The 16004-nt window shown below is 40.3% G+C and overlaps 2 protein-coding genes across 3 annotated transcripts; one reads left to right on the top strand and one right to left on the bottom strand.

The window, feature by feature from the left end:
• Positions 1-1103: 1103 nt before the first annotated feature.
• LOC136442753 (uncharacterized) lies at positions 1104-6193 on the top strand. 2 transcript variants are annotated; one of them, XM_066439696.1, is made up of 5 exons: positions 1104-1241; positions 3982-4027; positions 4473-4547; positions 5015-5214; positions 5812-6193. In XM_066439696.1, the coding sequence occupies exons 1-5, from the start codon at positions 1134-1136 to the stop codon at positions 5836-5838; spliced, it is 456 nt and encodes a 151-aa protein (XP_066295793.1). In that variant the 5' UTR covers positions 1104-1133; the 3' UTR covers positions 5839-6193. The 2 variants fall into 2 exon arrangements, with proteins under 2 accessions (XP_066295793.1, XP_066295794.1); XM_066439697.1 differs by lacking the exon at positions 1104-1241 and adding an exon at positions 2814-2935.
• A 209-nt stretch (positions 6194-6402) lies between these two features.
• On the bottom strand, positions 6403-15145 carry LOC136442751 (death domain-associated protein 6-like). The gene is made up of 3 exons (XM_066439694.1): positions 14832-15145; positions 12360-12461; positions 6403-11844 (listed from the first exon to the last, which is right to left on the bottom strand). Exons 1-3 carry the CDS (start codon positions 15117-15119, stop codon positions 10234-10236), a joined length of 2001 nt encoding a protein of 666 aa, XP_066295791.1. The 5' UTR covers positions 15120-15145; the 3' UTR covers positions 6403-10233.
• Positions 15146-16004: the final 859 nt, after the last annotated feature.

Raw genomic sequence — 16004 nt, 5'->3', positions numbered from 1 at the left:
ATACTATAAATGCAGAAATGTTCGCGGTGGATTTATATTCGCGGTTTTCACGGTGAACTTTCAGCGCGAATTTGAAACCTAGTAGACTAGCTCTTCTATTGTTTCAAACGAGAATTCATAACCATCGCGAACAATCCATTTTCTCCCCACCGCGAAATAAAAACCACGCGAACTTAAATGCATGTCCAGTAACACTCTCCAAACCACTGCCATATTTGCAAATGCCATCTGTGTTTCTGTGCTACTAAAACAAAATTCCAGGAATCATACAGAGGGATATGAATGTTCATCAATGTTTTCTGTATACTTTTTTTAGCCAAGCCCTGCTCTCTGCCATGTATGCTTTTGTCAGCGAAGCAACCAGACAATCACTGAGGGCGTAAAACGTGACAGACATAAAAACAAGAAGTTGTGGACGTCGAAAATATCACATTTGTGGTAAACAAATTGGTGGCGAGAAGACGGCTGTTTGTAATGGACGAAAACGTCTACAAGGAGGCTTGTAACGTCTACGACACCTGTACGAAAGAAATGACTACGAGGAGGCATGTACGGTCTCCCCGTCGAGGGTTTCGTTCGCGAGGAGGGCCGCTGACCTGAACCCCTCTGCGGGAACCCCAGGCGTATCAGGTGAGGTACTTTGCAGTTTCAGGATGTTCCGGAGGAAATACCGAATGTTTGCAACGATTTATTTTCGTTTTGACATTTTATTTTCTTTGGTCCCATTGGTATTTCTCTAGGTGGCAGAAGCGTACGATACGGATTATATTTTCTAGGTTTGCCCGGGTCTCCGTCTGACGACAAAAGTAAAGCAGCCAAACCTGGATCAGTGTCCGTCGAGACCATTAGTTACATCCCTAGGGTCGGTATGAGAAGCCCTGGTCTGTCCCAAGTCTGGACAAGCGTCATGAAGAAGACCATTGCTGCGGTGACCATCGCTCTGTTCTGCTGTCTGATGGGCGTTGTTATCTTTCTGGGTGAGTGTACTTATATATATTTTTTTTTTCAAAAAAATGGCTGGTGGGATATAATATAGGTTCAACAAAAAATTGCCACTTATCTTTTCCTTCATGACAATGTAATTTTTTCCTTATACAGCTGTAACGGTGTCAGGTCATCTGCAGTCAGTCAGCATGCATAACCAGAAGACAACTCGTCATCTGTCGGACCTGAAGCTGTCAGTCAGCGAGCTTCAGCAAAAGACCGACAATCTTGCAAACGTGTCTTATGGGTTGCGACAGGTAATTGGCAAAACTAATACATCTAGAACAGCTTCAAAACATACACCAAAGCCTGGAAGCTTCTAACCGGCCTAAAATGTGGCATAGTGTGGCTCAATCGGCAGGGTGTTTCGCCCAGAACCGAGAGGTCCCGGGTTCGAAACCACTCAGGTATGCCCCGATGTTGTGCCCTTGGGAAAGGGACTTTACACGACTTTCCTCACTCCACCGGTTGGGAAAGGTCGTATTGAGGTTACCTGCTGGCGCCGAATGGCAGCAGCCCAGACCCTTGCGACAGTTCCACCAAGTGCAAGTGTGGAGCAAATATGTATCTGTTGTGTATTATGTGATTGAAAACCCTGCAGCAATTCAGCACTGGCTGCCATTGCACGGGTAATTTCTGACCAATAAACCCTTATTATCATTTTAGAAATGTCATCGTACTGTAACAAAATTCTGACACAACAAGTGACATGTCAGTAATTTGAAATGACAGTAGAGTTAGTAAAAAGAACATTGTGTTAAATTCTCAGTGCTTTGGCATTTTTTTGCATCAAAAAGCATATGGTTTGTGGCAATTGGATGTCCAATAGAAATGTTCAAACATGATATGATGTGCAGAACGTAACTTATGGAAATGTGGGGTGTCGTGTAGAAAACGTTTTGTATTTTTGACGTCTATCGTGCATCAAGCATTCTTGCACGTAGACATATATCGATTGAAAATGAGAAAAGAAGTATGATTCTCTAAAATTCATATGCTCCCTGTATATTCAATAGGAGACAAATATTACTGAGTACGTAGCTTACAAAAAGTGTATTAAGTGTATTGTGCATGATAATATAGCATGATCCCATTTTAGTAGCCATAATAACATTAATACATACAAACCGGAATGGTTACATTTGGAGTTGTGCTTGTATCCTCATTAAGACAATTGTACGCTATAGCTTTTTCTCCTTCTGACAACATCAGTTGTTTCTGCCAAAAAAAAATCTATGAGTTTTATCCTAGGGGAAAAGGCCAATTTTGCGCATGATTTTCTAAGATAAAAATCTGTACAAAAACATGGCTTTGAACAACAGCAACACTATTGATCTTTACTTGACTGTAGCCTTTTATAAATGTCGTACGGATACCTTTTACCAGGGAAGTGACCCTCTCTATATATTTCTCTCTCTCTCTCTTTCTTGAAACTAAGGGCCCTGTCACATTTCTGCGTATATACAAGCCCGCATGATCTGCGTATTAACATATTTTGGGTTTAGGTTAAGTTTGCAGCCGAAGAAGTATATATCTTTGGTTTGATAACCAGACTGCTCAACGGTGGGTCAAAGTAGAAAACAACTTCCTCCACGCAAGATTTACTTAAACTAAAAAAATGTGACGGGGCCCTTAAGTTGATGTGTGTAAAAAATAACAACCTGAAGCAAAGTCACGAAAAGTTGACCAAATTTGACTAGATTTTGCGTGCTTGATTCGGTTGGAATTATGACGTGGTGACGCAGAGGGATGAGATGTAGCTGATAAGGGGGTCCTCCATTCCTGCACACCAAGAATGACCTTCAACACCTAGCGCGCCTTGCACTCTTATCACATGCAAATCATGACGTCACTCGTCAGTAAACACACTGATGAAAACAACAGGTGGTGAAACATGGCGGCCTACGGGCTTCTCGTCGCTTTGCTGTTTACCGAGGCTTCCCGGGTACTGGTGAGTCGATCACCGCTTTATGAACAGGAATTCAAACCAGGGAAAAGCCGGTCAAATGTTCCCAGAAGTTTCGGCCGCCCTGTAAGGTTCACAAATGTATACCAAACCACCGATGAATGTTCAGGAGATACACCATATTTATTTCAATGAATCATAGATACATATCCTTTGAAAAATTAGCAGTCAATGATGTTGCTGCGAGATGAACTGTGACCTTAGACAGCATAAATGTGCATAACGTTACGTAGGATTCAGATATCAACAGTTTCGAACAACGCCGCAGTAAGTTAGTAAACGTTAACGTTATAATGTGGCTACTAGAGTTGTACCTGCATGTATATAGCTTTGTAGTTTTATGACGACTCACACACAGCATTTACCAGGTTTCATATCACCATTGAATACCGGCATAAAACGAGTTTTTGATACTCGATCATTCGCTGTATGAATGTACGTGACTCAAAGGTGGACAAGTGGAAGCAACAACATCAAGGCGCGGATGGCGTTACACCGTCACTATGGACTTTATACCCCTATACGTCTGTCACACCCCCTTTGAACTAGAGTGACTGACGGCCTCGCTGCAACCACGCTGCAACCTAAAATTTGACAGATCACTCTATAGTATTCTATAGATTTAGTCTGTCATACTTTTACAGTTCACATGGCATTCCAATTATCAAGTCAATTTATGTCGCAGCGAGATCGCCGTCTGGTGGAATGGGGGCCGCGAGGCCCAGTCGGTGAAATGCCATGATCGAAAAGTAAATGACTGTGTTGTATACGTATTCATGAGATAAGACTAGTTATCTAAGGCTAAATGCGCGAGCCATTGCGAAGCCGCATTACACTACTTGCTACCGAAAAAGCATCATGCTTTGTCGTCAGTCATTGGGACGGGAAAAAGAAGAAAAGAAATCGGTGGGCTTTGTTGTGTTGCAGATCTGTGTCGGCCGCTAGGAGTCTCTAGGAGTCTCCGTTTTGTGCCGAAAACTTCTAGCTATGTTGTATTGATTCTCTTGTGATGTACATGCATATTCTCCTAGGCTGACGACCTCTGCGAATGGGACGGCAACTATAAAACCTGCTACGGTATGAATATGAAGTTACATCACAAGTCATTTTCTTATTATTATTTTCAGTTAATGATAGTACAATACATGTGAATCTTACTGTGCCTCACGGATCCACTATATGCTACAGTCTCATGTCCAAACCGGCACCGGGCCGGGCAATTTCCTGGAACGAAAATTATTATGTAAAAGACAACAAACATAAACGTCCCAAAAAAACAATAGTCATGATATTAGCATGTTTTGGGTATATTTCTTGATAGAGAATTTATTTTTCGTTTCCTTAAACAGACCGGTCAGGCCTCGATTTGAATATGTGGCCCCCGCAATACCTCAAAGATATCAGATTTTACCATTATGTAATCATAAAAAACGTTCAAGTTGTTTCAAACTGTCCACTTCTGAAGGATGCACTTTTATGATAGTTATTGAAACCTGAGGAAATTTACTTGTCATCGTTTTAGGTGATTTTGCATACTGCTGCGGACTACACGAGTTTGAATGTTGCGACGACGGCTACTATGTGTACAGCGCTTGGTGTAAGTACTGTAAATTCGTTTATTTTCTCAGTGGTTATATTTTGCGATAGCAGGGAAAAGGCGGTTTTCGTGGTATTACGGTAGAAACATTGGAACATTCGCGATGTTGTGAATTCGAGGCGGACCGGTCATCGCGAAAAAAAATCCCCTCGAAAGTTTCAAGATTTATAGTATACTGCACCTGCTCACATGTGAGGCGACATTTACGTTCTGAACCAATAGCTTTACCAATATCTGGGTCATTTTGTATCTTACGTTTCGAAAAGGTTTCTTGATGGTTGACTTTCCAGCTCTACACTCTCACAAGTTACACACAGACAGAAAGACAGACAGACATGCACTAAAACATATTTTATTCTCTTGGTGGTGAAATAATATTATATACATAGCTGAAATCTATTCAAGACATGTACTATCAAATATGATAAGATAATGAGACAAATAAAACAAGTAATCTTTTATTCCAGGGTTCTGGCTGATTTGGGTGTTTCTGATCATCTTCATCATGGCTTGTAGTTATGTTGTGCGGAGGCGCTGCCTAGCGACCCATACCGGTACTGTTATCATCCAAAGGACCACCGCGCCACCACCAACGGTCTATGGGGCAACCTACGGTACACAACCTCATCAGTACAACGCCACTACACCACCTCTGTACCAAAACCAGGTAAGACACGCTACAAGCTGTTTTACAGAAGGATTTTCGGGTTAGGAATCATCAAAAATATGAGGATTATCATATCATAAAACACCTCATTGGTTGTAAGCCCGCCATATAGTTATGTTGTCCCTGAGCCTCGTAGTCGTAGTATACTTTCTTGTATGTAACAATGTGTCTCAGGAGTCTCAGGAGCTATATATATATATATCTCAACGCGGTTCAACATTTTTTTCATCTTTATTCAAACATACCTTAGTAGTACATACCACAAGAACACACTTACAATTTTACAAATATTCACAGTTACATATTGTTACAGGGGTCATTCCCATTGACTTTTCTTGGCTAGAGTGTGCTCCTCCTCTTTTTTGCTAGTCACATTTTCAAACCGATGCCCTGCCGGGTAGTAACCGCTGGGCGTTCTACGGGGTCCCGCTCAAAATCACAACAACGGAAAAACAGCCTGTAAACTACAAGGGCGAGGCATCTGTTTGGAAATGTGACTGTAGCATTTAGTAAGTGGTATCTTTACATAAGTGGTAAGCAGCTTTGGTTTTACAGAAAAATAAAATCATACCGTTTTCTTTTTCTTCTCCCTTTCAGTCAGATAAGCAACCACTCTTGCACTAGAATGAAGTCACTCGGTGAGATCCCGCCAGAAGCAAGGGAGTTGGACAATGCCGAGGGGAGCAGCATAAAATTTCATCCTCCGTTCTCATTAATAATAACCAAGAAGCCATCAAGAGTCAAGATAAAGTCAATGTATACATTTCTGCGTGGAAGAATCTATCAGTACTTTGTTTTACTGGTCATACCTGCATACTACCTTTGTGACAGAAGGTCTATCACATCAAATGAAAGTAAGAAGTCTGATGACTTGTGTAAAGTGTGGTTAAGTATCATCTAAACCTGGTGTCCCTATTATCTCAAATTATCTAATCATTAAACCATTTCATGAATTTCATATTTCAAGGTATCTAAGAAACTTGTCTGCTGTGTAACGTTCTCTTTCAGATAAAGATTGAAAAAAAATCAAATTCAAAGTAGCATTTATTTCCAGCCCTTTTTTATGATACCTGTAAATATAAAGAGTGAACCAAGACGAATTAAAATGAATCAAAGAAGCTATACTACCTTTAACTTGATCATAATCATTATAATCATGGAAATACTAAAAAAATTGTCACATTCTGGTTATTGACAATCTTTAAAAATGGTTTTATTAACAATAAATATTACAAATTCAAGCTATGGCGATAGAAAGGTCACATTTGATGCACAAATTTCCTATCACATTATAGGAAGCCATTTCAAAGATGTACTGACTGTACTGGGTCAACAACTTTCAACCTACAGCCTTTCGTTCTACTGGCCAAGTTAAGATGGAAAAACTATGAGTGGAGAGAGGGATAACTCACATGAGAAGTAGGGAGAGAGCGGTGTTTGCAATGCAAATCATATGATAAAAATGTTTGTTTGGAACATGTGCATAATCTTAATAAGAACAGCTGTTTTTCTGCACCAATATTTGCATGCATTCAAACGACTTGCGCTACAAAGCATTTGCAAATGGACATGTACATTATATACACAATTTTATCTTACTAGTTTAAATGGCTGGACAAAATGTGTGCTTCAAATAAACTTAGCTGACACACAAAGTCTTGACAGGAATTTAGTAACACTTTTCCCTGAATACGCCCTACACCTTAAGCTTACTAAAACCTGTGGCACTCTTTCCCATAGTTACACAGTAAGATATCTGGACAAGAGTGCCAAGGGATCCATTTCATGTAAGTAGATTACACAACATCTATAGCCAGCTCAGTTTTAACTGCGCAGGTAATGTGTGACGCAATATGTCAAAGGCCCCTGAGACATGAACAAAACACATGTTTACAAGTTAGTGGCTTTCACATTTGACCTAACACATGGAGGGTTTAAAACTTGAACCGGCTTGTTGTGATAGAGACGTGTCGGGGACAGAAAGTTGCAGTGTGGAAAATACCAAGGGTTAAAGTTTGGCAGGATTTTGTGGCAGACTATGATAAATCTACACACAAGCATTATTACTGAATAACAGCATATCACAGACGTTTTGGGAAACTTTTACTACTACATGTAGTTTGCAGCTAGCCTGTGTTTGCACAATCTTTCGTTGGCAGAGGCTAATGACCCCTCCCTGAGGGGCAATAACAGTGGGGCCGGCCGCTAGGAGGGTGATTTAGTCCAACTCATTTGCAGCAGAACATGATACTGTTAACTCATCTATTTTTCTTGGTTTAATTTCCCGGTTAAACCGATACTACAGAACAAAAACACATAATCACGGTGTCGAAATATAGTGGTGGAGAGGCACTGCAAAAATAAAACCACCATTCTACAGTTTGCAGCAGAAAATAATATACACAATGTAGATATTGATTATTACAATGCTAAAAAAATATACATACGCTTGCAGCAGGACATACTGAAACTAAGGGTACGAAGCAGACATGGCAAATAATTGTATGGGTGGTGAAGATACTATTGTATCAAATTTGGACAGAAATAATGCTACCATGAAATGTGTATGGTTAACAATGTCAAACGATTTAACCTCTTCCCTGCAGGCTTTTGGCACTAAAATGTGTAGTTACAGGGTTAAGAGCCCTTTGCTAGAAGACCCAGCACAATTGCATTGCCCAAGAGAAAACATCACAATACATGTAGGGAGTAACATACCAAAGCCATACAGTATTTACATTGTGATGAATAATTGTATCAACCATAATATACATGTACACAAATTTCACATATATACCCCCCTATACCATATTGTAATTTACATTCCTAAGGCTGTGTTATGTCAATGAAAGTTAACCGTATCCCCATTGAGAATTCATTTGCTTCCAGAACATCTTTCCTAGTAAATTCCTACACACACAGGTTTAGTTGTTTCATTCCAGTTATGAAGTTCCATTGTATAAAAAAAACCTAAGCGAATATCAACATTATAGAACGTACATTTACATTGATACAAAATGATACATCTTTCTAGTGTTAATTGGACATAGAATTCTACATAGAATATCAATCTTGAAAAGTAGTTATTTTTCCCAGTAATGGAAGTCTAAAACAACACAATCTTTATGGTTGTTGTTCTCTGCTAAATTTGGACTGCTTAACATAGAAAATATTTCAAATCACATCACAAAATAGTTTTTCAAAAGATGATGTTGACTAGAAGAATTTTGTCCTACCAACTTCATTTAATCATCCCAAGAACACAAACTTGCTCTAGAAACAATTGCAAATATGCATCCATTAGTCTCAGAACTTATGCAACGACCCTGTGGCATAATAATAGCTATTGATTATAGGTACATTATGGACATATCTGAGATGCATGAAATGGGACGAAAAATTTCCAAAGATTAGCTCTTTTTTTCTGACAGATTCTACATTATTTTAAGAGCAACGGGGTCTGAGAAGAGTAAAAAGTGTGCTTATGTATTAGATTCAAAAGTTGGTTGTATACCATTAACTAGCATGAGACAGTAAGTCACAAATGTGTTCACTCTGAGTCTGAGAGGACAATAATGTCCGGAGAGTTCGATCTTTCTATGTGTTCTGTCATTGGTCCGCTAGTACTGCTCACGGTGTCCTGGGAAAGAGCTGCCGGCCTGGAATCTGGGACCTGGGAAGGAGAATCAGCACCACGCTGACTGGAAGAGGATTCTGCCGGTTCCGATTTGATGCTACCTGAACGACTTTTGCCACCAGCTAGTATGGAGGATACTTTAAATCTAAGGTCTTGCAACCTTAGAGGATCTACTACGATACGTTGTGCTTGAACTTTGCTGTGTGATGTGAGATTGCCTGAGTTCCTTTCATGTTCTGGACTGTCAACATTTTGGGAAGAACAGAGTCCGTGTGATGTGAGGTTGCCCAAGTTCCTTTCATTTTCTGGACTTTCGACATTTTGGGAAGAACAGAGTCCGTGTTCCAGATCAACTGTTTCTATAGCAATGCAGTCTTGACTGTCTCCATTTTCCATGCCAGCGTCGATGGAAAACCTGGACAGGGGGTGCCTCTCTGGGGTGTGCCAAATCTTGCTTGTTGCTTCATTCTCGTCGTTGTTCCAGTTGGCAGAATCATCCGTGACGTCAGATTCGCCTGAACTGAGTATTTCTATCGTGTCAGTTGTTGTGGTGATGTCGCTGTTTCCTTTTACTTCTGTAAGATCATTTGTTGCAATGTCTTCTATTTCTGCTGGATCGTTTTCTGTGATGTCGACGCTTTCTCTTGTTTCTGCTGCTAGATCAATTGATAATTCTTCTTTTTCGTTGTTTTCCATTGGTTCCATTATCGTTGTTTCTTCTGTTACTCCCATCTGTAGTCGTTCATTTGTTGTTGTTGTTGATGTGGCCTTCTCTTCTTCTTTACCTACTCTCCCTGGAAAAACAAAGGAATAAGAATCATACTACTAAATTGGAAAATCTGTGGGGTTGTATAACTTGCATTGTGCAATAAAGGCCGCAAGTGGATGAACATAATGGCGTACAAATGTGCATAGAGTGTTCTGTGCATAAATGTCAAGAGAAAAGATGCCTCAAACTATCAACGTACAATGTACATTCCAATTCAATCCAAAAAGATCAAACGTGGAAAAAAATTTCATGCCAAAAATTTTAACATTCCCATAAGTTCCAGTTTGAGAAGTAAAAAAAAAACTGCACCCGAAATTTGCATTTTACTGTAATTCAAAGCAAGAAAAGCTATACCACCCCCAAACAGGCTGGAATAGCATACTTAACTCTGAAAGGTCCCGCAAACATTAATATACCTACATACAATAGATTAGTTCCTTTTACCAGACAAAAAATACAAATAAGTCATTGTACATTGTAGGCATCAAGCATATAGAATCAGGAGGGATTCTCTCGATCTCAAACCAGGTGGATGCTCCAGAAGATGGTGAACAGGATTGCTTGCCCGTGCAACCCTTCTTCAAGGTATACTGACCACCTACAGGATAGAAAGTCAATCATCTACAGTCCTGCAAACTACCCTACCTATACCACTGGTTTCTCCCAGCAAGTCCCCGCAGCGGCTTCCCTGGTGGAAAGTGACAGGAGACCCTCCCTCTATCCCGGCCCTCGTTCCATCTTCTCCAACCCCTTCGTCACTGTCAGGAAATGCGGGGAAGAAGCGTTTCCGAGCTTTACGAGGTTTCACAACCGTGATCTCTCTCATAGATTCTTCCTCCTCAGAATCGGCTTTCTCTAAAACTTTCTCAATTACCTGACTGTTTTCAAGCTGCTCTTCATCCTCCATTTCATCCTCGTCTAAATCTTCTTCCGTTTCAACGTCGGCCTCCCCGCGGACTGGAGGGTCTTCGGTGTCGCTACCTTGTGCAGTCTCCCCATCGAGGTGCATCTCATACTGCTTCCTCGTGTATTTTTCTAACACCTCGTCTAACCTTCGCTTCCCGTGCATCCTGTTGTCTCGTAGCTTTTGCTGGAGCTCTGCGTCCTCTTTAGCGGGATCGCTTGTCGGATCAAAGCTATCAGTCAGGTAAGAACCAAAGTTTTGTACAAGGTCTCGCTGCCTTCTTCTTTGGAACTTGTCCCCGATTTCTGTGAAGGCTTCCTTTGCAAGGTCGTGTACATGCCTAGGTGGTAAACGGAGATTCTCTTTCCTGTTGGTCTTTTGGATTATTGCCAGAATGTCATGGAAATCGGGGAATGCGTCAATGCGCCTGAGGAATTTCATGATCCGTCGGTTCACCTCTGGAAACCTGGTGCCTTTGAACTTTATCGTCCTTTCTACTTCCCTTCCCGTGACCATTTCTTCTCCTTTGAGTTCACAAAGTTTGTTCCAGATGGTGTTGAACCTCTTCTTCAGCCTGTCTTCCTGGATGTACGTTGAGTCTTCGTCGTCTAAGTCATCGAGGGATACTTCTTTTGCTTCAAGACGTTTGATCTCCTTGGAAACGATGGCTAGCAGCTTTTCAAGTCTACGAATCTGCTTCTGCCTTTTCTTGGCCTTTCTGTCAGATTCTGCCGCATCTCCGTTGCTTGAGGAGGCTTGTGCACCTTGTCCCGTCTCCGTGTCACCTGAGCTATTGTTGGGGTTGTCTTCTGCAGAGGATGTTTTTCCTTGGTCAGACACAAGGGGCTCTTTTGAAGGGACAGCGCTTCCTTCAGTGTCTATACCTGTATCGTCTTCACTCTTGCCTTGACCATTCCTTTCGCCACCAACACCATTTTGCTTGGTCTTGTCGCCTTTACTTGTTGTTTCGTCAAGACCTAATTGGTCAAGCTTAAACCTTTTTGCAGAGCTGCTGTCGCTTGTGTCAGAGAACTCGGTGCTGGAGTCTTGGCCAGACTGATCCCCTTTCCTTCTCCTCTTCCCTTTGCCTTTTTCTGAGCCTGATTCACACTTCTTGTTTGCCTTCAGGTTATCAATCACAGCCTTCATGTGTACAAAGACTTCTTTTTTCCCGCTTTCTTTCAGTTTCTCGCTCCGTTTGGTTAGGAAGTCGAGGAAGGCCTGGGAAGAAAGGTAAACGGAGTCAGCGGCTTGGAACCTTTTCTGCAGGAACTTCAGGACATCTTTGTCTTTCGTCAGGGTTGAGCACAGCTGAACAAACTGGAAATAAACAGCACATAAAAATTAGATACAGTATAAGATGACGACAAGCAAGGATATAACTTAAGGTAGTACCAAAATGACATTTATTCATTATTGTTTCTTTAAACTCACCTAAGAATTATTCTTTAACAGTTACAATGGCTAATTACTATTGAATTATTCAATACATAGCACAAAGAAATTTTTCAGTCGCCATGGCAATGTCTTTTTTTCAATGCCAATCTTGTTCAACCTTTGTCACTGTTAGACTGAGAGAGAACTTCAGTTTATTTAATACATAGCACACAGAAATTTTTCAGTCGCTATGGCAACATTTTTTTTCATTGCCAATCTTGTTCAACCTTTGTTAAACTGAGAGAGAACTTCAGTTTATTCAATACATAGCACAAAGAAATTTTTCAGTCGCCATGGCAATGTCTTTTTTTCATTGCCAATCTTGTTCAACCTTTGTTACACAGAGAGAACTTCCTTATTGTAATATACTAAGGTTTACAAACTAGAAAATAGCTTACCTCGCTAAATGACTTCTTGGCGGATTCAGCACGTGCGCTGTTGATGACTGCATCAGATTTTGTCTGCACCTGAGCCTCTGATGATGATGATGGTAAGTTAACCTGGACAAAAATATGATCAATCAGATATTTTTTATACACCAATATACAAAATGCACTTCAAAGTAATACATAAATAAGCTGCTAGACAAGTATTCAATGCTATGTCCAGCAGTTTACTTAAACCGGCCCAGGGGCGCATCCGGAGGAGCCACCACCTCAAATTCCAAACTATAAATGCTAGAACAGACATATATATACACATGCATTTTTTGTTCTTATATTTCTCCATACCATTCCCCAGTGGAAGGCCCCATTTCAATCTAAAATTTTCAAAAACCCCCTTCCCCACCAATCTAAATTTATGACTAGAATTGAACAATGTACCCACGGAGGTAGCTATAGTAAGAAAAGTTGTATACACAAATGCACCAAAATTTGAACATCAAAAAATCAAACAAAACATTGTATTTCTGGCTCAGGATTCCTACTGCGAAGTTATTAAACTAAAGGTTGATTGTCTAAAAACGTTGATTGTCCGACATCACAGTGAACACAGCAGCCAGTTTGTAAAGACGTAAACTCACACAGCGGTTTGCAAATCATCATACTTTTGAAAGGAAGTGCTGCTTAGTTTTACTGCATTTTACCTTTGTCAAGATGGATACAACTTCTGTGCTGTTTGTTTGTGTCTCTGTAGACAGCATAAATTGAGAATTTGTGGCTGGATCTTCATGATATTTAATAAATGTCATGTCAGGAAATTGAAGGTCAGGATCAATAATGAGCCTCCCGGTGGCTTTCTACAGTATTGCAGAAGAACTTCAGGTTTTGATCTCGTATTCTTGACATGCTTTGGTCCTGATTTTGGAGTGGTTGATAGCTTTGGGGGAGAGAATAGGTGGTGCAGGCTTTGGCTCCCTAGCAGCATGTCTTGGAATTGCAGTGGGCCTTTTTGTTGGCAACTTTGGAAGAGGATAACTCAAGCAGGGGTGGATGGATTTTCATCGTTTGACATGTAGGTATCTTAGGTGATAGCTGACATAATGAGATGCAAATTATGCAAATCAGAACCTAATTTACATAATTATTGAGGAAAACTTATATTATAATGCAGCTGAATTGCATGCCGTTGTAATCAAAATAGCAGCTGGTGCTATCAATGCTAGTCATGATCAGTGGGGTGTTGTCTTGGAATCTGGGCCAACAAACATCTGTCAGAGGGCTGTTGAAAAACAGTTCCCTTGTTTCATTTTTTTTAATGATCTCTCTTTTAGGCCAGAATGTTTTGATCCACTCACATTGGGCATGCCCCTTTTTTGAAAGATGTGGAGGGTTCTTTTACAATTACATGCTGAAAGTGTGACTCTCCTCAAGCGCGGGACCTCCATTTAACATTTAACATCCTATCCGAGGGACTTCCCTAACCGAAGCTAGGTACTCATTTACACCTGAGTGAAGTGAGGAAATTTGTGCCTTTCCCAAGGGCACAACGTTGGGGTGCATGTCCAGACATGTCTCCAGTGGCAACCCGGGATCGAACCTAGGCCCCTTGTTTGATAGCAGAAAGAGCACTTTTTGGTTTAGGTATTTAATATAGATAAATTAGTGATTGACTTAATTAGATGACAATTATGCAAATAGGCATCTAATTTGCATGATTAATGAGGAAATTTTAAAACCTACTATTCAAACATGTGATTGACCGAGGGAGGCCATATGTACATTAAGATACTGTAATTCTTGTTTCTTTCACTCTAACATTATGTTCACTGTTTTCACTGTCACCTCTGTATCATGAACTTATCATCAGTGAAAAACTTATTGTAATTTTTTATGATTCCTTCACACATCTGTTTCGTGTAGTTCAGTGAAAATGTCCATTTTCCTTACACCGTGAAGATAAAGTGAATTACAGTATCTATAGCAATTGAGAAAGTAAGGAACATCGACAGTTAGAAATTATCTAAATTAAGACAAAATTTGCATAATCGATGAGAAAATACAATGATTCCTTACTACTAAATGACGAGAATTTCATACTCATAGTTTCAATTAGGAAGTCAAAGGTTAGACATAACATTATATCATGCAAATCAGGGCCTTATTTACACAAGACTATTTCTATCATAGGTTCGCCAGTCCAGTAGTAGTAGGCTATCACAAAACGATAAAGGCGTTATTTTCTATACATCACGTTAAAGCTTTTTATGAGCCTGAGCAAGCAGCTTTAAAACGGGCACAACAGCTCCATTTTTAAAGCTCCTTTGTCCTGGCCTAAGCCAAAGTATCATTTTCCGGTGTAAAGGGTTGGGGAGGGGCGAAAATGTATTTATGTTGGCGATACTAATCTTACGAATAATAGAGGAAAATGACACTGATATTTGCTGATGGAATGTATTAACAGACAAGTGTGAGGTATGAGAAGCCTACCATCTCGACTGGACCAGACGATGTTGGGAGAACGTCCGAGTTTGGCGCGCAAACGGACCCAGGTTCAGAGCTGTTCTCGCCATTGTCTGATGTGCCCGAAATCTCGCGCTTTCTCTTCAGAGAGAGTTTGGAAGCAGATTTCACGCCACAGTCACCGCCAGTAGGTTCAGATTTAACGGCTGCACTGTCGGGCGAGGTGCCATTGGCGTGCGGTTCGGATTTCAGACGTTTTTCCTCAGTGTCAGACGACAGGACGACAATTTCTACACCTTCCCCTCCGTCCGCCATCCTGTTCTGTAACCTTCGCCCTGTGACGTCACGGAGATAGTGTGCTCTGATTGGACAAGAACGTGGAGGTCTAGGCCAAAGTAAATCCTTTGTCGTGTTTGTGTTACTCTTTTAATAAAGCTTCATGACAAGGGTGTTTAAATTTCATAACCCTACGAGATCAAATGTGAACTGCACAAAAGAGTCTTCTTGAAGGAAGCAAAGTTAGATTTACTAAATAAAAATGTTGTCAAAGATCTGAAATCCTAATTTTGTTTTCTTTTTCTTTATATAATAGTAGAGGCATACATGTAGGAGATCATGGGAGTGGGGGACCTGGCAACGCTTAACGGCGAATCTAGAAGGACTGGCAGACACTTAATTCATGAAGGCCAATAACGTTGTAAAACTTTAAACAGACGATAGAGTCTGAATAAACGATGTTATTCTAAACCTCCTTGGTAAAACAAGGCTGCGAACAGTGACACAAATGGACGTTATGTTGTGACTTTGGGCAAGTTCATCTTTGATTATGAACATAGATCTATGTCCTAAAAGAATAATAAGGACGAACTTCATGAGTTCAAGATGCTTTTCAAATTTCATTTCATTGCACCAAGGAGGTTAATTTAATCTCCTTGATTGCACATAGAAATGTGCACAAATTGTACAATGGACAGAAATGTTATGTAATAAATAGCTATATTCATTCAAAGTATGCAGAACTCATGAATCTATACAGATGTACAACTTCATTTCAAACTTCTTGAAAAAACAAACTTGGCAAAGATTCAAGTGAGACAAGAAGTACATTCAAAATAATTCATTTTTTTTGTCAACATGGCACCAATTGAGTGTCTGCATCTTTCTGCAGAAAATCACATCAAGTTGGATTTTTATCAAAGT

Source organism: Branchiostoma lanceolatum, chromosome 9, assembly GCF_035083965.1.
Source record: "Branchiostoma lanceolatum isolate klBraLanc5 chromosome 9, klBraLanc5.hap2, whole genome shotgun sequence".
Lineage (NCBI taxonomy): Eukaryota > Metazoa > Chordata > Leptocardii > Amphioxiformes > Branchiostomatidae > Branchiostoma > Branchiostoma lanceolatum.
This window is presented reverse-complemented; position numbering and strand designations above follow the sequence as displayed.

Coding starts and splice junctions, on each gene's coding strand:
- LOC136442753 (XM_066439696.1), top strand. CDS start 1,134: ATGCATAACCAGAAGACAACTCGTCATCTGTCGGACCTGAAGCTGTCA. Junction 1,242..3,981: donor TGTCTTATGGGTTGCGACAG/GTAATTGGCAAA, acceptor ATATTCTCCTAG/GCTGACGACCTCTGCGAATG. Junction 5,215..5,811: donor CACCTCTGTACCAAAACCAG/GTAAGACACGCT, acceptor TCTCCCTTTCAG/TCAGATAAGCAACCACTCTT.
- LOC136442751 (XM_066439694.1), bottom strand. CDS start 15,119: ATGGCGGACGGAGGGGAAGGTGTAGAAATTGTCGTCCTGTCGTCTGAC. Junction 12,462..14,831: donor CGTCTGGTCCAGTCGAGATG/GTAGGCTTCTCA, acceptor ATTTTTGTCCAG/GTTAACTTACCATCATCATC. Junction 11,845..12,359: donor CCAAGAAGTCATTTAGCGAG/GTAAGCTATTTT, acceptor GTTTATTTCCAG/TTTGTTCAGCTGTGCTCAAC.